Raw genomic sequence first — 27,933 nt, 5'->3', positions numbered from 1 at the left:
GATCTTCCCATCTGGGTAGTGTCACCACGGTCTTAAATTTTCTCCCGCTGTAAACCGTTTGTTGTAAAGTGGGTGGGTGAATCCCCCACTGTGTTCTGGCCGTTTTATATCTCTCTACACACTGATGAGCAGGTACTTTTCTGGAGGTCCTCTGAGGTCGTGTTCCATGTGTTTCACAATCATTTATATAGGTACAAGCTGGTCAGACCTTGCTTCTTACCTTCATTCGGAAGAGAGCCTCTCAGATTTCTTCACAGTGGCTGAAGCTCTGATTGGTTAACTTGATTTTTTTTTACACCATTAATTATATTTTCCATGAGTTCCTTGTGGTTGACTTGTTTTTGCACGTACTCTTTGATGTAAATTCATTATGAATTATACAGTACCGATCAGAAATTTGGACATGCAGCCCCGCCTACAAAGAAGAGTGATAGAGTGTCGCATAACATGATCTGGACACATGACCTAAGCACAGGAGACATGGTTTGGAGGAGATTGACCAGGGAGTGAAGGAAAACTGGCCAATGAGTGCTTAGTATATGTGTGACCTCCTTCAGGACAGCTGGAAGAGCATCCCAGGACAGGAGGGTGAGCCAGACCCTGGAACAATTGGGGTTAGGGGTCTTGCTCAATGACCCAGTAATGGAATCACTCCGCCGACCATGGGGATTTCAACCTTCAGCGTCCCAACTCACAGAGCCCCCCCCCCCAAGAAATTATTATGTTTTTGGTTTATACGTTTTTTGGATAGTGCATAATTCCATATGTGTTATTTTATAGTTTTTAATGTATATAATTATTCAAAAATGTGGAAAAGAGTACAAATCTTTCTATGGATGGGTGTGTCCAAACTTTTGACTGACACTGTATGTACTGCTTCCCTCTTGAGAGGTGGCATGGTGGTGGAATGGTCAGCACACACATGGATGTATGTGGAGTTTGCGTGTTCTGCCCGTGTCGTCACGGAGTTTCCGGTGGGTTCTCCCGTTTCCCCCTACTGTCCAAAAACATGCTGAAGTTAATTGGAGGTACCAGTTTGTCCGTAGATGTGAATGGGGGGTGTGCCCTGCGATGGGCTGGCCCCCATCCTGGGTTATTCCCTGCCTCATGCCCATAGCCTCCTTGAAAGATTCCAGACCCCCCCACGACCCTGAATAGGACAAGCAGGTATGGAAGATGAATGGATAGATACAGTAGGTGGTACACTTTCGAAAACGTGCTGATTCAGCTATAAAATAATGCATCAAATCATTCATCCATATTTCATATTGCTTATCCAGTAAATGGTCACAGTAAAACTGTCACTTACTGCAGGAAGCACCGGTCACATGACTGGAGACACGCTAGACAGAATGGGAGTCCACTGGGAGGCACAATCCACATACTATGGTTGCATGTTTTGATTTGCAGAGAAATAGAGGATGAACCAGTAAAATACACACACAGCCAAAGATGGAAACCCTGGTGTGAGGTGTGAGGCCAGTTTGTTAGCCAGATCATTTAGAATTCAGGTCTCAGTGCAAACTCTCCATATGTCTGTTGTTTCCTGGGCATCCATCAAATGGAGGTGACCGGTTTAACACTTGGTAATTACGCACTGTCTTTGGGTGATGGCATTTGTGGAACTCATTATTCCACGCAGTCTAGTGAAAGACGTAGGGCCAGGTAAACACAGAGGCAGACGACCCTGTCTGGAGATGCGAGATTCACAAGATCATGAGAGATCTTTAAAAAAAAAATGCTCCTTAAATATTTTTTCAGAAACTTGCAATCTACGCTCTCATGCCACCGATCTTCAAAGTAGCAGCGGAGGCTGGTAATTTTAGAATCGGTATTCAGCACTGCAAATCAGACTGCAGGAGCTGTTCACGTTTGTCAGGAAAAGTTTTTGTAGAAATATAAAGGGCCTTCATTTCACACCCCTGCTGGGACGTCTGTTAGTAGCGTCACTTCTGTCCTTTAAATATGAGTGATGTCACCCAATAGACTCATGTTTTTCACTCACTTTCATTCTTCATTAAAAATTCTTCAAATTCTCAAAAATCTGTTCGATTCATATGAGCATGTTGACTAAGTGTGCAGGCAAATTTTACCGCTTAGCTTGTCTCAGAAATGCATATTTGAGGAATCCCTGGGGAACTTTCTGATGTTTTTCTTTTTCGCTGTTTGATGTCATAGGTTTTCCAAGAAAATATGAATCATTCAACAGTGATAATCAGGCTTTTCAGCTGAGTGGAGTAGCCATCTTAAACCACCATTAGGTTAAAGAAGACTGTCGTTTAGCGCCTGTGCAGATTTGTACACATTTCTTCAGGTGTGAGGAGTCTGATAATTCATGTGAGAAGTCAGAAGCTGTTAAGCAGAGGCTCAAAGTCATTGAAGTGCTTTTAACACTTTCTGTCACAGCTACAGTAGCTGATAAGGCGTGTGTCCATTTCAGAAAGGGGACTTCAGAAGGTTCAGGCCTGCATCTAAACTGCTCTGGTTGTGGGGGCAGTTAGAAAATTTGGGTGGGCAGCATGTCATACAATAGACTAAACTTCAGAGAATTAGGGGGGATCACATGGGCATATTCATATTGTATGTGTGAACTATCTATGAACTCTATATGCTCTCATGGTCATCTCTCTGATCAGGAAAAACTTATTATTATTATTAATTATGTGATTTCTGTAAGGTGCTTTCGATAGAAATGTCTGCTAACCAAACACAAACTTAACATAAACTTTAGTTTATCTACTGGCATATTAAAGGCAAATTTGGAACCCAAGCTCGTGAACTGGTATATAACAACATAAGAGCATAACATGTAACATGAACAGAAATGTAGTGGAAGGATGCTCCTTAAAGAGAAAAAGCATTAAAAGATAATTACCAAACCATAAACAAACTGACTTCGCAAACAAAGGTGGAAGCGACCTGCACTGCACTGGTGCGAAGTGGGCAGGGAAGGTGTAACATTACTGCCTGAACTGCCCACAGGGAAGGTGTAACATCACTGCCTGAACTGGCCGCAATAGCTGCGCACTCGGTTTGAAGGCACTGGACCCAAGGTTTGGTTATTCAAGTTAAGAGCAGCTCTAACTGAACTGCTGGTAGCAAACTTTGATTTCAGAACAAAAAAATTGTTGCCTGCATGGGGGTTATAACTATCCATCCATCCATCCATTTTCCAAACCGCTTATCCTACTGGGTCGCGGGGGGTCCAGAGCCTATCCCGGAAGCAATGGGCACGAGGTAGGGAACAACCCAGGATGGGGGGCCAGCCCATCACAGGGCACACTCACACACCATTCACTCACACATGCACACCTATGGGCAATTTAGTAACTCCAATTAGCCTCAGCATGTTTTTGGACTGTGGGGGGAAACCGGAGTACCTGGAGGAAACCCCACGATGACATGGGGAGAACATGCAAACTCCACACACATGTGACCCAGGCGGAGACTCGAAACCGGGTCCCAGAGATGTGAGGCAACAGTGCTAACCACTGCACCACCATGCCGCCCTGTATATAACAAATTTGAATTGAATTATAGCAGGTAATCTATCTGACCAGGTAACTGTATACTGAGCGCTGACCGGGTTACCAGCTCTCACCCATCTGGCATAAAGGCTTTCAGGTCCTCATGCAATTAATCTTATGGAAAATCTATATTTTTCTCTTATAAACCTAAAATTAGCTACATCATAAACTTTGGGGGAGTTTGCAAACCCTGCAGACTATTTTTATTGTAATAAAACTGTTACGTACATGTAAATGCGTGTGCATGTGTGTGCAGATTTGTCTCAAATTGAAAATCTCACTCTAGCCAGTTGGCAATCCTGCGCTGATATCAACGTTAGCAAATGACCAACCGCGGAGAACCGAAAGTGTGGAGAGTATTGAATACTATAAATTGCTTGTTTTCCATGTACTTACATACCTATGATAAAGTTTAATCTACATTGCGACCGCGTTTACCAAATCAGTGGATACAGTTGCTTCACTGTATTGTTCTAGTGAGCTTAAGCAGTAATGTTGGTTAGCTAGCTAACTATCAAAGGGATAATTAAGCACTACTACAAAAGATACTTATTCGACACAACATTACAGCATAGCACAGCAACAATGGATGCATTTTAACAAGAAGGAGCTTTAATAAGAATAAAGTACCATTCCTCCTCCTGCAGGCAACTACAAATACTCTGAAGAATAATATCCGATGGGCCGAATGACATAGACGTAATTGGCAGATTCAGATGGCTCAGGCTAAAGTGAACCTTTTTAAATCAGTTAGACAGAAAACCTCAAAACATCTGGTCGAGAACTTTCAAACACACGTTTTATCAAATGTGTAGGATCTCATTCATGTCTTCTATGACATAACCTTTGTCTGTAACACTTGACAGAATAATGAATTGAATGTTCACTTTCATTTAAATATTTCAAAAATCATTTAAGCTTAAGCTTGGCAGCTAAAGTATTTAGCACATTATCGGGGTATGTTGTGGAAACATCTTGACTGTTTAGCAAAAAAGTACACAGATTATTTCTCTTTTTGGTTGATATGAAATGAATCCCAGATTATAGAATGACTCATAACAGAACTTCAGTTGTAACTAGTTATAATGTGTATCCCTGATATCAGAAATTGGTATTTTACCTCAGATTTCAGCTTCCATTAAAATGAAACAGAAAAATGTTTTGAATCTCACTAGCTAAAGTTGAATTTCTGATATCAATAACTGGAATTATAACCAGTTAGAATTAAATTTCTGATACCAAGAATTTGCATTCTAAACAGAATTTGTGATATCCTCTAGAAATGAACCAAAGCTGAAGCAACTTGCCATACATGTTTGCCCCCTGCTAGACCATGAACAGTGGTGCAGGAAATAGAGACAAATAAATGAATGACATAATGAAAATAAATACCAATAAAGATCACAAAGTAAGAAAAACAAATCCAGGCTGCTTCCATGAGGCCGAAACATCAGTGACTGTGGAGCTTCAGACGCTAAACAAGCAAAGTTGTGTAGGATGTGGATGGCTGTGAGTCTGCAGACCCACCCTGTATCTGGGCTTCTTTGGGCTGCCAGCTCTGCTAAACCTGTTTGCTTTCTAAGACCTTGCGGATCCTCGGGCCGACGGACCGATAAGAGGAGCCGGCCTAAGACACCGCGGGCAGGCGGCCACATTAATCTTTCAAGGGAGCAGTACGTCCTGACAAATATACAACGCAACCCGAACCAAAAACGAAATAGTTGGGTGCGACGGCCAAGGCAGAGCCAGATGCAGCTGACATTTCTGCCCCTTGCTTTCTCACGGCCCCGTTATCAGCGAGGGCTGATCGCCCTCTGACAAGCCGCTCCTGTGAAGTCATGATCCACCAGCAAAGGCTAAGTAGCAATACTGTGCGTAGTGCTGCTGCGTTTACAGAGCTTTCCAGCCAAAACCTCTATTATTTTACACAGAATAAACAGCTGTGCATGCACGCATTCTCCAAATCTGCTTCTGCAGTGCAGTGATTAAATAAACAGATAGTTATTCTCTCATTCTCTTATTCTCCTTTGAGAGCATTCAGACCCCATGCAGTTAATGGGATCGATGCAATCTGTGATGAAAGTTTCACTGTTTATTTTTTATACAAGTGTTATACACTCAGAACACCAGCTCAGCTTTTAAAGTGAACATAGAGACTCTCTTCCCTTTATTTTGGTGTCCTTGATAAATTTTTCAAGAGGAGTTTCCAAAACCACCATGTTGACAGGCCATTGATTCCAACTCTTTTTTTTAGATAACTATTTTCTTCCCGCTGAAAAAAAAGACAGACATTTTTTTTTTGCGAGGCATAGAGCTGTCAGGCAAACCTCACAGACAGCACAGACCTTCCAGCTTCAGAGCCTGATGTCAGCCAGACTACAGGTTAAAACTCCAGATCAGGTGTGCGTGTCGTCAGCCGTGAGCTCGTCCATGTGGCACTGATGCATAATACTGCAGACAAAATGCAGACCATTATGGGAAAGATCATTGACTGTAAGCATTTATTCCTAAGGAACATTCATTTATGGATCCTGCTATAGCAGCGGTGGGTAAATTGAGCAAAACAAATAAAAGAGATAGTATCTAATGCAGACTGTGATCTGAGATTATCTCAGCATCTTAGCTGGGTCTTTGCTGTTCCTTCTTACCTGCTAGCATCCTGTGGTCCTCAGCGCTGTCTCTTCTGTGCCTTGAAAAGCAGCAACTGATATGGAAACTTTTACACTCGGTTTCTCTTGAACTAGGAGGGGGAGGGATGTGTTAAGATGTGGCCTGGTTTGCAGCTGTAGAATTGTTCATCAGACAATATTTAATGCTTCTACTATTAGTAAGAAGAAAATGAAGAAAAATGCATCTCTTTTCTGTCTTATAACCACTTATTATTGACAGGTAGCACAGGACACAAAGCAGGGGATTTCTGGGACGGGATGCCAGTATGTTTCAGGAAATGCTCACGCACAATGTGAGTTTTAGAAACACCATCATCAAATAACTGTCTTTGGACCACAGGCATGTGGCATTAAAGCCACAGTGCTAGAAGCGTGACGCCCCAGTGCTACTTCCTACGTCGCCGTTTTCAACATCGGGTGGCTTGGAGGTTTGCTGGGTCGCCCACCAGGCTGGCCTGCTGCTTTCCAGTGGCTTGCAGTTATGAGAATTCTCATCTCTAAGTTTCCCATGATGCACCTGTGCATCTAGTAATGGACCGGCACCCTACCCAGAGTGTTGGATGCGGACCAAACATCAAGTTAATTTAGACCCAGCCGATAATGCACCTTATGAATCAATATGGTTAATGTAAAAAGACTTAATGTGGTTTGAAGTACAAAAATGCAACGTAGAACCATCAAATTGCACACGCACATGACTCCCTCACCCATCAGAGAGGGGAAACAATCAGCGAATGTTTAAAAGCTCCTGTTTTTTGTCATATATTAATGTCTATGTCTAAAGTTATTGTTAATTCATTGAAGTTCATGAAATGGTGTTTTGTTATTGGAAATCTGGACCTCTGAATTTGAACAAAAAGTTACAGACCTTTGATGAAAACATTTGAGAAGCTCTTCCCTGAGGATAGGCTGCTGTGTCCCTGTAAACCCGCACCGTGTAATTGGTTGTAAGGTGTATGAATGCATGGATTTTAAACATGGATTAACAAGATTAATTTGTATAACATGATTATTACTTAGATTTAATTGTGCCATTTTTCCTGAGAGATTGCATATCAATTTGTTATTAATGAGTTTTTAATGATGCCACATTGTATACCTCCTATAACAAAACTTATCACAGAAAATATCTTAATAGAAATCTTAATCCAGGAGTTACAATATATTATTATGTCCGCTCATTATGGAAATTACACTACCTTCACGGTGACATAAGAAAGCCATCTTGAGGCTAATATTAACGGCTTCTTGTGTAATCTCTCACATTTATACCACAATCGAATTGCTCACAGTTAAAGCTTGTGAGATGGAACCTCCTGTGGAAGCAAGCTAGTTCTTCAGATATTTGAAGTTGCATCCTTCATTCGGTCTTTCCATTTTTTTTATTTGAACGGCACATGTGTTCTTGAACTGCTAGCTCAAGCCTTTGGTTTGTGTTGTGCTCTTTTTAATCAAGAAAAACATTTTATATGGAAAGTCTGATTCACGTTGAGAAATCGGTGTAAAACCGTTTCCGTAGCTTAAGGCTTCTTCCCTGGGTATTTGTATGGCTGTAAGACTGTCCTTGCGCTCCACAGGTTTCACCTGTTGGTGGGGTAGTTGGTGCTGGGGGGGGGGGGGGGGCAAGCTGCAATGTTTTCCTCACAGAATTATGAAAAGAGACTAAGCCTATACTAGGGGTTTCTGATTTTAATGAAAATCATTTTTCTTTGGGGGGTGAAGCCCCCATAATTGGCCCTAGCAACACATCAGCTTGGCACAGGGATATATCCTGAGGGATAAGGGGAGGGGGGGAGAGGCTGAGAGAGCCCAAGAGGGAGAGGGTGATCTGTGGCTGAGAGGAATGCATTATCAGATTGATTCATTACACTGATTAGTGGATGGCCTCCCTTGTAATTTATGCAGCCCGGTTAATTGTTGAGGAAGAGGTCGGCATTCTCGTTAATTAGATCGTTCAGCCCGCTATAATATCAGCTTTGCAGGTTTGTTAACTCGCTCAGGTTCTGTCGACACTGTGTCCATGGACATGTTCTGCCGAGCCGGGACAGCGAGCGGGAACCCAGCCATAGGGGCACAGCAGCCTGGAGACCCGACCTGGTCCAGCCCAGATGAAAGCGGCGTGAAAAATGCCGCCCTGCCCACTTTTGAGAAATCATCCTGAAATGTGCCAAGGCGTGCCCATCCATTCGCGAGTCAGTCCCTCCCGTGCCAAGGCGTGCCCATACATTCGCGAATCAGTCCCTCCCGTGCCAAGGTGTGCCCATTCATACGTGAGTCACTCTCTCCCATGCCAAACCGTGTCTATCCATTCGTGAGTCAGTCCCTCCCGTGCCAAGGTGTGCCCATCCGTTTGCGAGTCAGTCCCTCCCATGCCAAGGCGTGTCTATCCATTCGTGAGTCAGTCCCTCCCGTGCCAAGGTGTGCCCATCCATTCGTGAGTCACTCCCTCCCGTGCCAAACCGTGTCTATCCATTCGCGAGTCAGTCCCTCCCGTGCCAAGGCGTGCCCATCCATTCGTGAGTCAGTCCCTCCTGTGCCAAGGCGTGCCCATCCATTCGTGAGTCAGTCCCTCCTGTGCCAAGGCCTTTTTTTCATTTTAGAACACGGCATACTATAATTAGCGAATGCTAAGAAACAACCAGGTCTGCCTAATTGACTTAGGAATTTACGACTAACGTAAAAAACGTGAAAAACCACAGCAGTGCTCTGGCTTGATGACGGTGAAGCGCTGCTGCATCCTCTTTGAAAGATGGAGGGGCCCAATTCCATCATGTCTCTCTGGAGCAGGCAGAGTCTGTCGGTCCGGGCAGCTCAGGGTATCAGCAGTATGTCTAGCTTTCCTGAGGCGGACGCTGGTGTCCGACTGCAAAGAACAAACTCCAGGTCAGTGTATACCAAGATACAGTAATCACTCTGCTAATATATATATATATATATATATATATATATATATATATATATATATATGTGCACATGTGTTTCTGTGTAGAATATGTTTATATGACATTCTGGGGACCTCAGTTCCCCACAAAGACCTGTGAGTGCAATCAAAAAACTGCCAAAAGTCTTGTGTTTGTGTTTTGTTTGGTTACTTATAGTTAAGGTTAGGGCTGGGTAGGGGTTAAGGTTGTCATTGTTGGAATTAGGGTTATGCCCATAGATATGAATGGACCATCCCTTCAAAGATATGGATACCAACCTGTGTATATGTATTTACTTGAAGGCTGTGCCCATAACCACTTTTTTATTAATAAATCTTGTTTGTAAAGCAGATTTCAGTCACACGGTGCCTGGAGAGTCTCTCTGGAAATACAGGGCACAAGGCAGGGGCTACCCTGCCATGCCATTTCAATGCAGACTCACATACGGGCAGTTTAGGGATTCTAATTCACCTAACTGCATGCTTGTGCACTACGGGAGGCAGCTGGAGTGCTCAGTCTGGGAGTGAGAATCAAACCCACAACCAACAGGGTTTAGGCTGCCGCAGTTATAGCCGCTGACCTACCAGATTGCATTAGTTTTTATAGAAATATGACATTTTACATACATGTATGTGACGAGACAGGAACGAATAGCAGCAGTATTGCAGTGACACTGCAGTGCATTTTGAAAGCCCCTGTGTCCTGGTTGGTCTCATTCCCGATTAACATGCATGGCGCTACCGCTAACTGTCAGTGCTGAGGTTACGGAGACGGCCTTTACTGCGAGCTGCCCATGAATAACGCTGGCAGAAGGTTATTTTCCCAGATGAAAGAAGCTGCCGTGTACGTTGTGTTAAACTCTGAGGTGTGTCGATCGGGAACCCAGCATCAGCAGTACTGCGATTCGTACTGGTTCGCCCTTGAAGGTTTGTCTTTGAAGTCCTTAATGTGATTAATTGGACATTAATTAATTATAGACACACCATACAACTGTGCTGAACTTCCCCGGCTCCTTTGGGATGATGAAAACCTGGTTTCCATGCTGGTCCTGTATCTCCAACACTCTGGAAATGGGCCCTACTAATAGGACATTTTGTGCATTTTGCTGGATTGCTGTTGACGCTCTACCTGGGTTAAGCTGTTTACCCAGAAGACCTTAATGTGACATCTGGTTGTAGGCTGGATGGAAGAACCAGTGGATGGTAGCAGGGGGCAGGAGGATGGTCGTGTTTGGAGGACGTCTCCCTGAGTTGGCGGCGTCTCATTAAATGAGACGTGTCTCTCCTTTTGTTCCTGCAGTCACATGGAGTGATGTGCCCTACTTGACCGTGGGTGGAGCCCTAAAAAAATCTCGCGGCTTGCAGGGAGATGTAGCCTAACAGGATGAGACAGACCCAGGGGGCGTGGAAGGAGGGTAGGGTTTACTGTCTACACAAACTTCAAAACTCTGCTATTCCCTGCTTTGTGTTCCTGACCTTGTCCTGGTATGGAAGATGGATGGATGATGTAAGGATGGTTCATTACTCAAACCTGGACTGGCCTGTACTATACTAAGGACAAGACACTTAAACATCAAAGTGCAGCCAAAAAGCAAATGAAAACACCTCCACTTATTGGCCCAGATAGTAAAACGCTTATTTCATTTTCTTTAGTCCTTTGTGTATATTGGCAGTAAATTAAGTGTTGGAAGAGATGCTACTGTACCGGCACTATCTGGAAGACGGACAATGTGCGAAATCGAGGCAACACCAGAACATTTTTATAAATAATATAAAAAAAGATCTATGGTTCATCTCACAAATCTTCTTTGATCGGACAGAGCCCCCCCTCCTCATTTATGTCTCAGTACTTCAGTTCTGATCGTGGGGGACGATCCATTAAGCAGCAAGCGCATGTGAGTACTGACCCGGGACAGCACGCCCGCTTTCGCTTATGTCATGTGGACGCTGTCTTTTATCATTGCGCTTCCACGGTCTTGACAGCAAGCCTCGCTCGTCACGGCGAGCTGGGCCAGCCCCCGCTTCTGCTGGAGGGCCAGGAGAACTTTTGATCTACTGTACGTTTGCAGAAATAGAAGGGTACAGTATAATGGTAATACCTGGACATAAAGGGTTGTTATCAGAAAAGGCATGTGTCAATGTGAGAAACTCCCAAGTAGTCTGCCCTGGACATTAAAGCATATAGTGATTCAGTACTAAAACCTGCAACCTGAAGATTACCAGCAAACAAGGTGCTTAACCCCCATTTCTCTGCTGTGTCCTGCTGTATGAAATAAATAATATATATTGCTGTGTGTTTGGTATAAAACCCATAACTGAGTAATAAAACGTAAAATTTAAACATCACAGTAGGGTAGGGTAACTGAGTCCTCTACATCTACCGCCGTAGTGCTAATTTACAAAGGGACATGCAGAGTGTTGTATTTATTATGTATGTTCTGTGGAGGTTTTCATGTTCAGTGGTTCTACAGCATGGTCCCATGTGCGGCTGGATAGACCTGGGGGGGGGTGGGGGGAGTGGTAGACAACTTGTATTGCGATGAGAGAGAGAGGGAAAAAAAACGCAATGAAAACGGGACAGGTTTTGCCAACTCTTGTTAAAACAGCTAATGAAGGCAGCGTCAAGAGGTGAAATTCGTTCAGTTTGGACCATAATTTGTTTGGCTGGGTGCCTTGAGCTGCTGTGCTCCCCCATGGCTCAAATAATGGACCCCCCCCCACTCTCACATACAGAGCTCAGCTTGAACAAAAACCTTCTAAAATGTAGGATTATATTCGTAGTGTAACCCTGCTCTTCTGTCTATTTGCAATATTTTTTTTTCCTAGTGAACTAATTATAATCTTGGAGGTGTTATTGCCTTTTACCAACTATTAGGAGCCGATGAAAAATACAAATAGACTTGCTGCTTGTTTCATAACAGCATCTACGATGTTTGGGGCCCTGCCGTGAGAAGCTTCTGTCTACCTGAAGTAAGTTCTGTAAAAATGAGGGGTGGGGTGTCCTCCTCAGCTATCGTCAGTATACCGCGCAAACATCTCCCCCAGGGAGAGACTAGCGCCCCTCCTTGACAGCCTGTGGATGTCAGCCATCAGCTCACACTTTTTTTTTTTATCAGCGGGAGGGGGGTGTCCTATCATAACTCCGCTTCCATGTCGTGTTACGAAAGCATGGTCCTGACACATCTGCCTGCAAGCTTTGTTGTGGCAGTTATTTCCATAATTGTTGTTTATTCGCCCAGACAGTTCTAGAAGGTTCACAGAACTTCATCTGAAAAACAAAGACTGAAACTTACTTGCTTTGGCTTTGACATCTGGCAGATACAATAACTAAACAAATAATAAGTAAATTCATTGGGGGGGGGGGTACCTCGGGAAAAGATCTCTAGCAAGGAGAAAGGGGGAGGATCCTCAAAGGAAAGTGGGCCACAGGTACTTTCTGCCTCCGACCTTTACATGCCCCCCTCCTCAGTAAAATACAAAGGTGTAGGAGGACAGGAGAGCATATGGGTTGGCTTTGATACTGCGAGTGATCATTTCTGCCCCATGCCCCATGACTGACTGCATCAGCCTGTCTGTGACAATATTTCCGCCCCCCCACTGGCCATGCTGCGCATGTGACGCAACAGCTTCTGTCTGGCGGAAAATGCCGGTCACTAGGGGTGGGCGGTACACCAGTGTCTTAGTTAGGCTATTACCGGTGTGATTGTGCACTACGATATGGATTTGCACTACTGGTATTACGGCGAGCAGTCTACAGAGCAGTCTACAGAGAAGTCTACAGAGCAGTCTACAGAGCAGTCTACAGAATAGTCTACAGCCTAATTATACGACAAAAAAAAAATAGTGCATTTTATTTTCTTAAAAATCCAGTTGTAATCTGGATACTTAATTGTCTTTATATAGTAAATGTAACCTGGTTACACACATATGTGTGTGTGTGTGTCTGTGTGTGTGTATATATATATATATACTGTATATATATATATATATATATATATATATATATTAGTACCAAATTAAAAAGCAAAGCAGAACATATTCGCTAAATCAGCATATATGCTCTGCGTCCCTCATGCAAAGTGTATGGTAAAAGGCACAAGTGTTCAGTTAACCTAGAACCACTGGTTTCTGATACCAACGAACCTCTTTTAACCTCCAAGCAAGACATAGTTCAGCTTATGCAGCCCTTTGTTTGCACTAATGTGCCGTTAGTGTTAATAACATCAGCGAAGCTAAGAACCGCAACCAAAAAACCGTAATGTTCCTAACAGAGTGGCTGCTACTGTAATAAAACCTCATACTATTCTTTGAATGTCTCATGCACCTTTGTGTAGCCAGCCCCTATGTCTATAAGCCTCACAGCTCAAAAGTCTTGGCTAGAAATGTTTATAATGTGATTTTTTACAATTTTTCAGCACCACTGAAAATAGGATTTTGAAAAGTGTATGTTTAAAGTAGATTTTAACAAAAACAAAAAATAGAATAATCACATTCAAAATGATCTTAGATTATTGGTGCTGAATAAAGTGTAGCACTTTGGGATAAATGTTGTTTAGAATGAAATATTTAACAGTTTTTCTGAATTGCTGAAATATTAAAAATCATTTTGGGAATAAAACTGCATGCCAATTGCCAAAAGTCATTTATTGAATCAGTCACTTGGCAAAACTTTAAACCATGCTCACCTAGTTAGCCACAATTTGCAGATCTCAGTCACCTTTTTTGCGAAACTCGAAACACATTCTCATTCATCAAAACACATTTTGCGCTATGGTGAACTTTGATGCAAAATAGAAAACACAGGCCACAGAGGTTAAGCGCAGCCAACACACAGTAGTAATTTAAACATAATGACTCAAAACACATTTCACACACATTTCTAAACATTTGAAGAAGCCAAAGAGTGACTAGAAGATAGAATATGTGCCATACTGTAGGTGAATAAGTGCTGAATTTCAACGTCAAAGTACAAATGGTTCACAAAGAGGATTCTTTCTTTCCGTGAATCTGGCTTGGCAGTTGCACAATATTTTACTGTAATATGCTTCTCATTTGTTTATTTTTTGGCTTTGTCCTTTACAGTAGCTTTTCTGGAGTACTGAATACGGCAAACATATTAGTTATCAGTCATAACTGTACAGTATACAAATATTTTTGGTAGACGACCGTACTTTTTTTTTTATTATAGTCTTACAGTTTCTAATTTACATGCTAACAACTATTTTGACTGGTAGTGTTTTCATTTTCTTTGAGGTTAGCCTGAATTTTAGGGTTTATGCTTAGTGGTTTGATTAAAGGAGAGGAGATTTTAGGAAATGTTTTAGCAATTCAGAAAAACTGTAAAATGTTAAGGCATGTCAGACTACTTTGAAAGTGGGTGAGAGGCCTCAGACTCCAAAGGGTCACATTAAATACTTATTATGCTATGTTTCTTTTACGTTCCTCTTTTTGAGTCTGGTACTATGACAAAAAATTCCCAATCTATCTATCTAATGCTACTTCATCATTCCATCCTCTTTGAGCAATGTAGTGACGTAAAGTACTGTCAGCAAAACTGCATGATACTACCACCACCCTGCTTGACCATTGCTTTCTATAAATCGTACAGCTGAAAAGTTTTCAAATGCAGTATGTTTTGTTTTTTATAAAATGCTGGATGAATAGACGTCGTTTATTGGTGATTCATCTTAGCCAAAGTTTGCTTTCTTTATCAACTGTGTAATGTTATTTGCCTACAGAAAAAAGGTAATACAGTGATATAATACCGTCACGTCCAAAAAGTGAAAAAATGCCATGATAATAAATTTAGGTTATATCGCCCCCCCTCCGCCCCACTAGCCACATGATCACAGGTGATGATGTAGTGATAAGAAAACAGACCCAAAAGACACGCCCGATTGTTCCATGAAATTAAAGGCTGATAAATTCTAGCTGAGGGTCTCTGAAGAAAGCCATGGTCCATCCGGAACGAAACAGAAATGAAAGTCTCGCCGATTGTGGTTCATTAAAACTTTCAGCTACACTCTGAGCACCTTCTCTGGATGGTGCTTCCACACATGCAGATGTCTGCCCAGTTGGTAACGGCAACTATTCTGTTGCCTTACTTATGATGGCAAAGTGCCATTTCTAAAAAAATAAATAAAAAAAAAGCTTTTACTTGATGGCTAAAATCAGTCCTGATAGCATCCCTGAACTGGGTATCTCTCATGTGACTGTCCCCATCAGCTAAGTCACCCTCAGAGTCTTAGTGCCCTGCCTCAGCTTTCGATTGCAACAACTGCCAAGAAATTCTCAATAAATTGACCAAGGAAGCTTGGTGTCCCGTTGATGGCAGTGTGTAGGGGTGCAGTGGACCTGTCAGCCGTGCCCTGCACGAGCGGACAGCTGCCTCCTAATCGCGGTGTTAATTGAAAGCTCACATGGTAATTAACATGTTTCAAAAACAGTGAAATGAGCGCGGCCTTGATTAATGTGCACCTGCCATAACCGATAACATCGCTTCGTGAGGCTTGTCTTTTTGCCTCACTGCCTTCCGTGCACCCCAGCACCCTCCCCCGCACACCCAAATCCTCACCCCACGTTGTCTCATTTGGCCCTGGTTTCATAGGCTGTTGTGCATATATTACAGATGCTTTACTTAAGGGTGCTAACGATTAAGTGCGGAATGTTCTGTAATCACAGTAAAAGAAAAAGAGACAAGTTACAATGTTTTCATCCATTCTTCCACCTTCTGCAGTGGGTCACCCAATACCAGGCGAGAGAAGCTCAGGCCAGAGAGCAAAGGAACAGGCCGGTAGGACGCAGGTCAAATGGCAGTAAAAAACCCTGTAGTCCAGGGAGGCAAATTGGAATGACGTGAAACATTTTACATGCCAGGAACAGTATTCCGAGGTGTTTGTCTGGGAAGTGCTGACATCAGTATTTAGCCTATGATGGGGCGGTGGACCTTCACCTGCTCACATCAATCTTCAAAAGGATAAAATCACTAGAAATAGTTCATATACAAGCGGGTAGAGAAGGACTTTGCGGATTTATGCTGCATCGGGAATTGTGGTTTGAAGGTGGCAGCACTGCAAACCATTGACAGAAGCAGCCAATGGCGTGACATAGACAGCTAGGAGAGTGGTGTGGGGGGGGGGGGGGGGGGGGACATGGGTCATGTGACTTAGGACAGCAGTAAAGTGAAGGAAGAAAGATGAGCCCGGGGTCCTGCAGTAACACTGGCGGAAATGCCTGTGTGCTGCCATTGAGATGCATAACAGGCAGGGATGGAGGCTGGTGACTATGAGGCATCATATCCGCAATGGGGCTTGATGTGCTGTTAAAAACAGGGCAATTTAACTTTGTGTATCCATGCAAACCTGGAAACCATGTGATTCTGCTTTAATAAAGCAGCTGTAAATGTTAAAAGAAATATATTATAGTGTCAGTCATTCACCTGCAGTGTGACGATAAGAAGTGAGGGAGTTATTAACCGTGCAGCTGCAGTCAAATGAGTATCAGGCCAAATATTAGTGTTCTTATGTTACGGAGGTACACAGTTTGGGTCTTCATCATTAAAACGCTGGCTTTTCCCAGGCGGGCTTTTTATCTGGACAGAACCATTTTCCGGCCAACTTATTTTGAGGCTCTTTTATTGACACTGCGTCTGCAGCTGTAATTCATGCAATCATAAGGTAATGAGGAGCCGCATCAGGGAATGTCATTTCCTGAATGCTGTGCGCCAGGACATTTGGTCCCCACAATGTGATATAAACATAATCCACACACACACACAGTCGTGTAATCATATCTTTATGGGGACCGCTCATTCATTTCTATGGGAAAAATGCTAACGCTAACTATGACAACCTTAACCCCCACCCTGCCCTAACATAACGATAAGTAACCAAAGAAAATACAAGAGTACATTTTTAGTTTTTTCATTGCAGTCGCAGATTTTTATAAAATAAAGATTTCCCATGGGGGGAAACGGAAACTGGTCCCCATACAGTAAAAAAAGGGGTATTCATCATGTTGAGGGGGCATTTGGTTCCCACAAGGTAAGCGAGCACACACACATACAGAAACACTTTTAATTCACAGACCAGCATACAGGAAGTAGTTAGATATTCTGTTCTATTTTTAGAATAAAAAAATATTACATAGATCTTACCCATCAATCTATCTTTGAACCACTAATCTTATTTGGAGTTGTGGAAAAGCTTCAAGTCTATCCTAGGTAACACAGGGGCGAGTTATACAGTGCCCTGGATGCATATTACATATATGTGGTGGTGGGGGAGGGGTGGAGTCCCCACTAATTATATTTGCTAGAACGGGGGGGGGCGTGGGGATTTGGAAAATCGGGAGTTTATCAAGAAAACAGATGGACGAATGGTTGAACGGATGGTTGAAGGACATTTGTGCGGAAATCAAGACTCATGAGATTTTTATTGTCAGTACATCCATGCAGAAGTACAGAGTGCATTGACATACTGTGTTCCTTGCCCTGCCCCCCCCCCCCATGGCACCACACATATACTGTATACAAATATGAACAAATAGGCAGCGTTGGCAGGTATGGATGGGATACCAGAGCATCACAGGCCATGCACACGCGGTCGTATTCCACGGACGTATTTAGAAGCATGATGTTCTAAACGTGTGTGTTTGGACTGCAGGCGGAGCCTAGCAACAGCTCTTAGGCATCCTGGATGCTTTAAGAATTGTAGGCCGTCAGAGTACTGCAGGCTGCGACAGCCTGGGAGGCAGATCCCACGGCAGTGGTCGTGCAACAGCCTGCCAGAGGCTTGTTTTTCACAGATACAGTGTCACGGACAAGCTGTTTCCCAACCGCTAACCGCGGAAACGACATCGGCTGCGGCCCGACAGATTGTTTTTAAAACAAACAGGCATCACCGCGAAGTGTCAGATCTGTTGACGTTAATTATCGCACTCAGAAAACAAAATGATTTTAAATTTGTTGTTAATGTCCAAACAGTTTTTGTTTTTTTGCGTGTGAACAGCTGCTGCGGTTATGTTAGTCACCCATCCATCTTTCATAAGCGCTTCTCCGGTTCATCTCAGGAAGTACAGGATGTGCGTGCAGACAAAATCGAATGCAATTTGGAGACTCCATTTCTCCTGCACTGCAGGTTTTTGGCCTACAGGAGGAAATCTGCATCAACACAGACAGAAACACAAGTTACACACAAACAACTGCGGTGGGAACCGAACGAAAACCATGCAGGAATGAGGCTCTGACTTTGTTCATTGAACCACTGCGCTGCCCTGGGTTAGTCATGCTCTGTGATTCTCTGTGATGCCATAATATGGAATCAATGTCAATGAGCTGCACAGTTCAGCTTGCCGCATATTCAGTAACGATCATTCGAAAGAAGATCCCATTTGATTCTAGAGCTGTTGACCCATGAAATGATCTTGGGGATGTATCAAGACCCCAACAAACACCCATGAAACTACCCTCTGCAGTTCTGGCCTACCTCTCTGCTTCATCTTGTTGATATTTAGCTGCCACGTTGCACCCTGATTACTCAAGCATTCCCATTTTGACAATTAAGTATCTTCCATCTCTGCTCCTGAAAGAGGAAATTTCCTAATAAACCTCCAGCTCACAGCTAAGTGCTGTCACAGGCTTCAGCCGGATGCCCAGATGGACACTTCACAGTGACGCACTATTTCCTGTGAGATCTTTCCCCAGAACGAGGAGTTTAACTGTCTGGCCTTCTACCCCCCCCCCCCCCCCACCTAGACCACGAGCGGATTGGCAAGGACTCGTCGTACGAGCAAGAGGGGAAGGTGCAGTTTGTGATCGACGCCGTCTATACCATGGCGCACGCCCTGCATAACATGCACCGGGACCTGTGCCCAGGCAAGGTGGGCCTGTGTCCCCGGATGGACCCCATCAATGGGACCATGCTGCTCAAGTACATTCGCAACATCAGCTTTGCAGGTGAGTGCTCGCTGGGGGGGGGGGCAGGGTGCTGGGGGTTGCACTGGTGAGGAACACTCACACACTTTGGGAGGGGGAGACACCACACACACACCTGCAGGGAAGGCCCACAAACACACCTGGGGACACCTGGGGGGGGAGGGAGTGAGCACACACATACAGATTGGGGGGAGGAGCACACGTACAGACTTGAAGGGGTGCAGCAGACACAGACCTGGGGCGGGGGGCAAGACAGACAGACCTGGGGGCGTCACCCCATCTGTAACAGATCTTGAAAAAACTGATAAATGATTCCTCAAACAGTCTTATTACATAACGCTTAGCCAAAAACAATGGACAGTGTCAACTATAATCATCCCAGATAACATGTAGCTGTGCAATTTATATAACTATATAAGACATTAAAAATAGCGGATTTTTTTATTTTGAGGAAACACAGAAATTGTCACTTTCAATAGAAAGTTAAGATTTGTTTACTTGAATAAATTTGAATATCCAATACATGCATGTTAAACGTCAAATTTCATGAATAAAGACATTAACATTGTTATTTGCTCAGTGGTAAGCAAGAAGTGCGACTGCGACGTCCATTTGCCTAATGAAAGACTTTAGAAGCATCATCCTTACATTTGAAACCTGTTCAAATTTGTCCCAGATATTTTTAAATGAAACGCAGGCATACATTAGGCAAGTGTTTATTTTTATTTAAATTGGGGGATAGATATTCTTTGAGTTGCATGTGGCTTTTAATGTAAAAAAGTGCTGGTAATGTAAGGAAGCTTTTCAGGTGGGGCAGATATCATCACAAATGAATGTTCACCAGTAGGGGGAGCACAGAGAACTCAATGGGATATCCCTAAGGCAACCCCATTGAAGCTCAGGCTATCCAGGCCGTATTAATGCCGGGGGCAATGACAGATCACACCCCCTCCACCTCCACAAAGGCTTGCCGTCCCAGCGGATTTACAACTATCCTTCTCTAGCCACCCGTCTCTGTACCATGTCTTTGAACTGGAAGTTGGCAGAATTCCCTCGGTCAGCCCCCGCCGTCTCCCACTTAGCCCCAGTGTCTGCCATCAGAAACATGCTCCAAAGCGGAAATCTTGCTGAGCCGGCCATGACCACGATGAGATCAGAGGCCCCTTCCATGTGCAAGTGTGACAGCTGTTTCCTTATTGGCTCGGTTAATACCCCCCCCCCATGGTGATTGGTCCAGACCATGTAGCTTCTTTCCTGTTTCTCTTGAGAATTTTTAACGTTTATCTGTCTGTCTGGCCTCGTTCCTCTAAGCCAGTGGTTCTCAAACTCGGTCCTCAGTCCCCACTGCCCTGCTTGTTTCCCATCTATCCCTGCCCTACACACTGCTGATTACCTGGATCAGGTGTGTTCAGTCAATCAGAAGCTAAAAGACAGCTGGAACTTGTGTGTGGGGCAGGGAAGCAGGGCAGTGGGGCCCGAGGACCGACATTGAGAATCACTGCTCTAAGCTAACCCCTGCTCTCTTCTCTTTGCTGCCCCCACATGACCAGTGTACCGGACTGTATTCCCTGGTGATTTCCTGAATCTGCAGCCCCGTTTCAGGGAAAGGTGTACTTAAAATGCAAAATCGAACGAAAGATCATTTTTGCATGAAAGAGGCCTGTGTCCTCTCAGGCCGTTTTGGTGTCATGATGGTGTGTTTGTTGTGCAGTTGTCCTGGCCGTCGGTAGTTTTCCCTGGGGCTGGGGATGGGAGAGGGGGAGAGAATGGGGTTGTTCTGTCATTTTCCCCACTCTTCCCCTTTGTTTCGGAGCGGCTTGCTAATGATAACCTGCCCACGACGACATGCATGGTATAATTAGGCAGAGCGAAGGCCAGAACACAGGGTGCCACGTCGAATCACGTGAAAAGCATTCTGCCCTCCTCCACCCTGCCTAGTGTTAATGATAGGAGTGTGGGTGCCAGGTCATGTGGGAGCATATTGAGGGGGGTGATCCATTAGGACTCTGACACACCGTGTCAGCAGGCTGACCTTCTCCATTAGGACAATGACACACCGTGTCAGCAGGCTGACCTTCTCCATTAGGACAATGACACACCGTGTCAGCAGGCTGACCTTCTCCATTAGGACTCTGACACACCGTGTCAGCAGGCTGACCTTCTCCATTAGGACAATGACACACCGTGTCAGCAGGCTGACCTTCTCCATTAGGACAATGACACACCGTGTCAGCAGGCTGACCTTCTCCATTAGGACAATGACACACCGTGTCAGCAGGCTGACCTTCTCCATTAGGACTCTGACACACCGTGTCAGCAGGCTGACCTTCTCCATTAGGACTCTGACACACCGTGTCAGCAGGCTGACCTTCTCCATTAGGACGCTGACACACCATGTCAGCAGGCTGACCTTCTTCATTAGGACACTGACACACCATGTCAGGAGGCTGACCTTCTCCATTAGGACAATGACACACCGTGTCAGCAGGCTGACCTTCTCCATTAGGACAATGACACACCGTGTCAGTAGGCTGACCTTCTCCATTAGGACTCTGACACACCGTGTCAGCAGGCTGACCTTCTCCATTAGGACTCTGACTCACCATGTCAGCAGGCTGACCTTCTTCATTAGGACACTGACACACCATGTCAGGAGGCTGACCTTCTCCATTAGGACAATGACACACCGTGTCAGCAGGCTGACCTTCTCCATTAGGACAATGACGCACCATGTGAGCAGGCTGACCTTCTCCATTAGGACTCTGACACACCGTGTCAGCAGGATGACCTTCTCCATTAGGACAATGACACACCGTGTCAGCAGGCTGACCTTCTCCATTAGGACTCTGACACACCGTGTCAGCAGGCTGACCTTCTCCATTAGGACAATGACACACCGTGTCAGCAGGCTGACCTTCTCCATTAGGACTCTGACACACCGTGTCAACAGGATGACCTTCTCCATTAGGACAATGACACACCGTGTCAGCAGGCTGACCTTCTCCATTAGGACTCTGACACACCGTGTCAGCAGGCTGACCTTCTCCATTACGACAATGACACACCATGTCAGCAGGCTGACATTCTCCATTAGGACTCTGACACACCATGTCACCAGGCTGACCTTCTCCATTAGGACAATGACACACCATGTCAGGAGGCTGACCTTCTCCATTAGGACAATGACACACCATGTCAGCAGGCTGACCTTCTCCACTAGGACACTGACACACCATGTCAGCAGGCTGACATTCTCCATTAGAACACTGACACACCATGTCAGGAGTCTGATCTTCTCCATTAGGATGTTGACCTACTGTGTCAGTAGGCTGACCTGCTCCATTAGGACACTGACACACCGCGTCAGCAGGCTGACCTTCTCCACTAGGACACTGACACACCATGTCAGGAGTCTGATCTTCTCTATTAGGATGTTGATCTACTGTGTCAGTAGGCTGACCTGCTCCATTAGGACACTGACACACCATGTCAGGAGACTGATCTCTTCCATTAATCAATCTTTTTCTTTCTTTCTTTCTTTCTTTCTTTCTTTCTTTCTTCTTTTTTCATTCCCTTTTTGCTGACAATACATCAACACACCTTTGCCTATCCTCAGTATCCCCAAAAACTAGGTCAGCTGCTAGCTCCTTACATTGAAATATTCGCAACGTTTAGGTAAATCTCATCTTCTTAAGGCTTATTTGGCTCTGGGGAATTGTGAGGTGTATGGCGTATGATGCTAATGAATCCATCACCCTCTCAGTGCAGAGTGTGGCTTCATTGACATTGTTGCACAGGTTGTGAGGGCATGTTTTCTTGCTGTGCTCATTTTGATACCATTTAGCTGAACTAAGCTAATCAAATATCCAACAACAAGACGGAATGAACAGCTTTTTCATTTGTGGTAATCCCCAGTAACAGGTTATTATAGTGAGGTAAACAAATGTTTATGTTTTTTCCCATCTTTTTCTGGGCTCAAAGCCATCTTTCATTTCCAGGTTTCTGTCTTCCTCTTTCATCCCCAGCTTCAAAATGTCTCTCATAAAATTAGTGGCGGCATAGAAGAAAGGTGTAATTATGAGGAACAACATGGAGCACTGTCTCTCCTGAGACTTCCCCGATGCTTGAACAGAATACTGTTGTTCCCCAGAATTCACGTCGTCCTGTCCAATTCATGCACATCCAGCAGCTAGTGTAATGTACCTGTAATGAGGTACAGAATCACCCCCCCACACACACACATATACACACACACACACACACTGCCGTGTTAGGGTGACGTTGCCTTCCTAGGTATTAAATAATGATATTGTGGGGGAGCTTTTTCATATTGTGGTCTGGATTTACCCTTGAGCCGTGAGGAAAGAGGTCTACATGGGCCGTGGGGAAAGAGGTCTACATGGGCCATGGGGAAAGAGGTCTACATGGGCCGTGGGGAAAGAGGTCTACATGGGCAACAAAATACATTTTTATGGAAATCACAGGGTCCTGTGCAGGGGTTCAAAGGTCATTTCTCGAGGGGGATGGAGTCTTGTTTTGGCCGACACCTCGCAAACGCAACTTGGGGGTTAGGGTTAGGGTTAGAACCCCCCCCCCTTCCCCCCAGCAACGCCCGTTTGGCGGGAATATGGTCCTATCAATCATTTCAGAAAAATGTGTCCTCTTTAGAAGTCTGCAACTCAACTCGGGCCTGACGGTTCCTGACAGACTATCGGGTTTCAGGCCAGATGCAGGTCATTGCAGGCTCGGGTCGGGTTCTGCTTTTTAAACATTTTCATTTTCTTCTGTGTATTACGTGTCTGGCTAATATTTCCACAATGTTGAGCTTGGGTCGGATTCAGGATTTAGATTTGGTAGTACTGTTTGGGCTGGGTTGAGTTCGGTCTCAATGTCTCGGGTACGGACCAGGATCTGATTTTAATTTCAGGCCCGTACAGAACTTGTTACCTCTTCATTTTTCAATACATTACTCCATTCTTCAGAAAAGCGCTTTGTCACAGACAACAAACTAAAACCGATCAGTCGGGATTCAAGCTTTGCTCAGCCTGGCTGTCTGTGTGGCCCTTTTCCTCTACTTACAAATGGATAATTGTGCCTACGGTGCGCCAATTCTTGCTGGGGCCGAACAGAACAGTGAAATTGGCATTAGGTAGACAGGCAGTCTGCTAACGAATGCTTACATGTATTTCTTTGGAGACTGATATGAATTTATCACAGAAACCAGGTCATTGAAATCCACAGAAATTCCACACTTACCTGAGCGTGTCCCTAGTCCATTTTGAAACCAGTCTGTCGATTCCCCATCATTAATGAGTCCTGGTTCCCCTTACCAGTTGTCCTCTTTCTATGTAATGGACATAAGTAGCATCCCATGATTTTGATTATAATAATTTAGTTGGATTGTTAGCTGTCTGTTCATGGCTGGCTAAAGGCAATGTGGGAGAATCTGAGCATAAAAATATTTGCATAAATCCATGACTGTATACCAGGTGGGTCACTAAGACCCTAAAATATTAGTATTTCTTTGGTGATTGTTTCAGAATAAATACGAGGCTTATTCTTAGCATGGAGAAGCTTTTTTTTTTTTTAAAAAAACAAAAAAAAGTGGCTTATTTGTAAGTGAGTCAAAGCGACACTTTCTCATACAGAGATCAGAGGGATCCCTGAGTGGAGATGCTGATGGCTTCTCTGACATATAATTTCAGTACCTACGCTGGAGACCTTGTAATTTTCCAGAAACTTCTCTCTTTTTTTTTTGCCCGGATATCAAAGAATCTCTGCCTCACTCAATGTCTATTCCGGCGGCCTTAATGGCAGACTGAAGCTTTTTAGGTGATGACACTGGCGCCGGCCCGAATATCTGAGAAGTGTGCTTCGGCGCCAGCTCAGAACTCGCATCGACGACGTCAGCGGTGGCTGAAAATACCAGCGAGTGCTGGGTCTCCTTTGAAGAGGATCGCTCTTCTCCTGTGCAGATTTGTCAAAGTGGCTTCTTCCAGAAACCGTTTGCCATAGAAACCAAAGTCATGAGATCTCGCCTCAGCTGAGTCAAGGGGATGGTTTTTGGGGGGAATATCGACCCGGAATACTGGGTAGGTGGAGCAGCCCGAAATTAAGCCTCATTCGTAGACATGGTGAATCAGAAAACAGGCGAATTGACGCACATGTTGAATGCTGAAACATTAATATTGTTCCAAATGTGCAGTATAAATGATTCTTCCTCCTAATATTGGTTGTTAACGTGTCGGTGTCTATGCATGTGTCATGTTTTTTCCACGTTCATTCAATTAGCAGGGATTGAATAAATGTGTGTTTGGTAGGGTTGCTGGTCCCAGCAGGCATGTAATCAGGCAGTAAAATAACAGGGTTGAAACCCCTCAAAATAAATTGTATTATTGAACAGGCACCTAGCCAGGTAGTAAAATTACTCCCCTTGAAATTTGCTTCAACCATCCGGTTGGCTAAATGTACCCCTCAAGTATGATTGTGCGAGATTGCGATGTGAAAGTTCGGTGGGCTGTTTTGACGTTAAGACAGTCCGCCGAGAAAATGGGACAGCTGAGTGAAAATTAAGTGGGAAACTCTTCCGCAGCAGCCCAAAGTGACGACCTCTCAAGTACCCGCTGTGCAATTACGGTCCCGACACTTTCCGACAACCCCGAAAGGAACACGGCAGGATGTCTGACCAGTGGCCTGGGAAAGAGTCGCAATCGTGTGCACTCTGGCTCCGTGGGAGTGACCTCCATGGAATAATCACAATGCTGCACGAATGCCAAGCAAAAAAGGGAGCTTCCGCGTGCATTTGGCACTCAGAGGGAAAAAATTATATGTGAGTGCAAAGTCTTAGGCCATCAAAGACAGTTATGCTGTGTCTCTGGGTAGATAGTGTGTATTCTCTCAGAAACAAATGCAATTTACATGCAACTGAACAGTAACACAATGAAAAATGGAGAATAAAGTTACTGATATCTAGTTGGATGGCTAGATGAACACTGCTTCAGTTCCCAAACCTCTCCTCAGGGGCACCTCAGCCATTCCATGTATTCATTACCTTTCACCACCAGCTCATTTAATTACCTTAATTAGTTACATAACTTTATGAGATATTGATTAGCTAACACAGTTTTCTAGTGGTTGAGTCAACAAATGCATGGGGTCATTATATTGTTGCTGTAAATACTGGGGTGACTTTAGGAGAGATTCTGATTCCTTGTTCCCTCGGCAGCCTGGGATTGGCCGCATGACCCCCAATGACACATGTAAAATTGGCACATGTAAAATTCAATTAGCATATTAGCGTAGCACTCTCCTGATGAGATAGATCACTGAATGTGATTAGTGCTTATATGACTACAGGCTACAGCACCTCCGTAGTACATTTGCCTTTGCTGAACAGAAGCAGTTCTATTTCAGAATGTCATTCACTGATTAATGGGGAAAAGTCAGATTGATGCTGGTTTGAATAGATGTAAAGATGGTCCCCCCACTGTTCCATCCCCTATAACTTTCAGGCACAGTGTCACTATGATTCCAAAAGGCAGAAGGCAGGGACCCTGGGAATGGGACGGTAAGGGTATGGACTAATAGCGCTGATCAACAAATTTTTGCTGTCTCTCTGTTATGTGAATCAAAATAGGTGAATTTTATGGTTTGTGCTGAATTCAGATATCCAATTGGAATTCCCTTATCACACAAAGATTTTGAGTAATACACCATTAAACTTCATGCAAAACGTGTATTTATAGTATATGGTGGAAGTAACTCATCTAAAAGGTAGAAGTGTATGATTTTCTGCTGTACTTGGCCTCAGAGCGATACTTTGCTCAGGGTACCTCAGTGGTGCCATGCTGGTTGGGAGATTCAAACTTGCAATCTTTTAATTACAAATGCACGTCTCTAACCATTAAGCCACCACTGCCCACAAATTATGGATGATAGCAAAATTCACAAATCAGTTTCTGAAATCGGTATAAAAAAAGGTACAGAACAGACACCCCTCCGGTGTTCTGTGACGAAAATCTTAGTTGACCAGTGTAGTTAAACAACATTTTTATGAATTTCTGAGATTACGAGGTCATAAATGGAGGGATATAGGATGAATCATTGACATTAAAATGAATAGAATAACTGGTCTTTGACAGCACAGTGCACATTCACCTGAATAAAGCGAAGGGTAATCACAGCAGTCAGGCCTCCCTAATCCGCCCGGTGTGGCTGGATTTCTCTAAAGCGATGGGATCAACCAAGATGCTGTAAGGCCCTGAGGGAGACGATGAGATAGAGGGTTTCTAGGATGGAACAGGGACATTATTTGGGGTTGGGGGTATAAAACAATGGGCTTCCTAACCATAGAGACATACAGGACAACTTTGGAAGGGCTGCAGTGGCGTGCTTCTAGGCCTGTGCTCTTTGATTGGTTAAAGGCCCAAGTGGTCATCTGAACTCTCATATGCTGGGAATGTCTGCGCTCCCCCCATCTGACAGACGCTGAGCCTCCCCAGCACAGAAACCTGTTTCTCAGGGAGCATAGCCTTTTACGCTCCCCCCATATGTTTCTCGGATCACCCATGTTCCACTCCCTTTGCCCCTCTTCGTTCTTGGCATGCTTCCCAGATGCATGCTGGGATAATGGAGGAATAGATGGCAGGGCTTGATTTGGCCAGGAGTGGCAGATCTTGGGAAGCAGGTGTTAGGGGGCAAACGACTACGGCTCAACAAGCAGATCTAAAAGCAGGGCGTGAAATTTAATTTGCAAGATCAACAGCATGCGGAGTGAGCATATCCTGCACTCAGCTGTCAAGACGGCTCTCCCCGCACTTCTGAAAGACACGTCCGGAAACCTAGTGCGACACGGCAGCTTGAGAGCCTCCTCTGTGGGGGCAG

At 44.4% G+C, this 27,933-nt stretch overlaps 1 protein-coding gene across 2 annotated transcripts in view; it reads left to right on the top strand.

Annotated features, from left to right (window-relative positions):
• The window catches only part of LOC125747266 (metabotropic glutamate receptor 4-like), a 398,550-nt gene that overhangs the window by 336,815 nt on the left and 33,802 nt on the right, over positions 1-27,933 (top strand). For both annotated transcript variants that reach the window (XM_049022267.1, XM_049022266.1), the window contains one exon: positions 18,871-19,071. In XM_049022267.1, the coding sequence (XP_048878224.1) occupies positions 18,871-19,071 (201 nt within the window). The remainder of the gene's footprint in view (positions 1-18,870; positions 19,072-27,933) is intronic.

Source organism: Brienomyrus brachyistius, chromosome 8 (genome assembly GCF_023856365.1).
Source record: "Brienomyrus brachyistius isolate T26 chromosome 8, BBRACH_0.4, whole genome shotgun sequence".
In the NCBI taxonomy this organism is placed as follows: domain Eukaryota; kingdom Metazoa; phylum Chordata; class Actinopteri; order Osteoglossiformes; family Mormyridae; genus Brienomyrus; species Brienomyrus brachyistius.
This window is presented reverse-complemented; position numbering and strand designations above follow the sequence as displayed.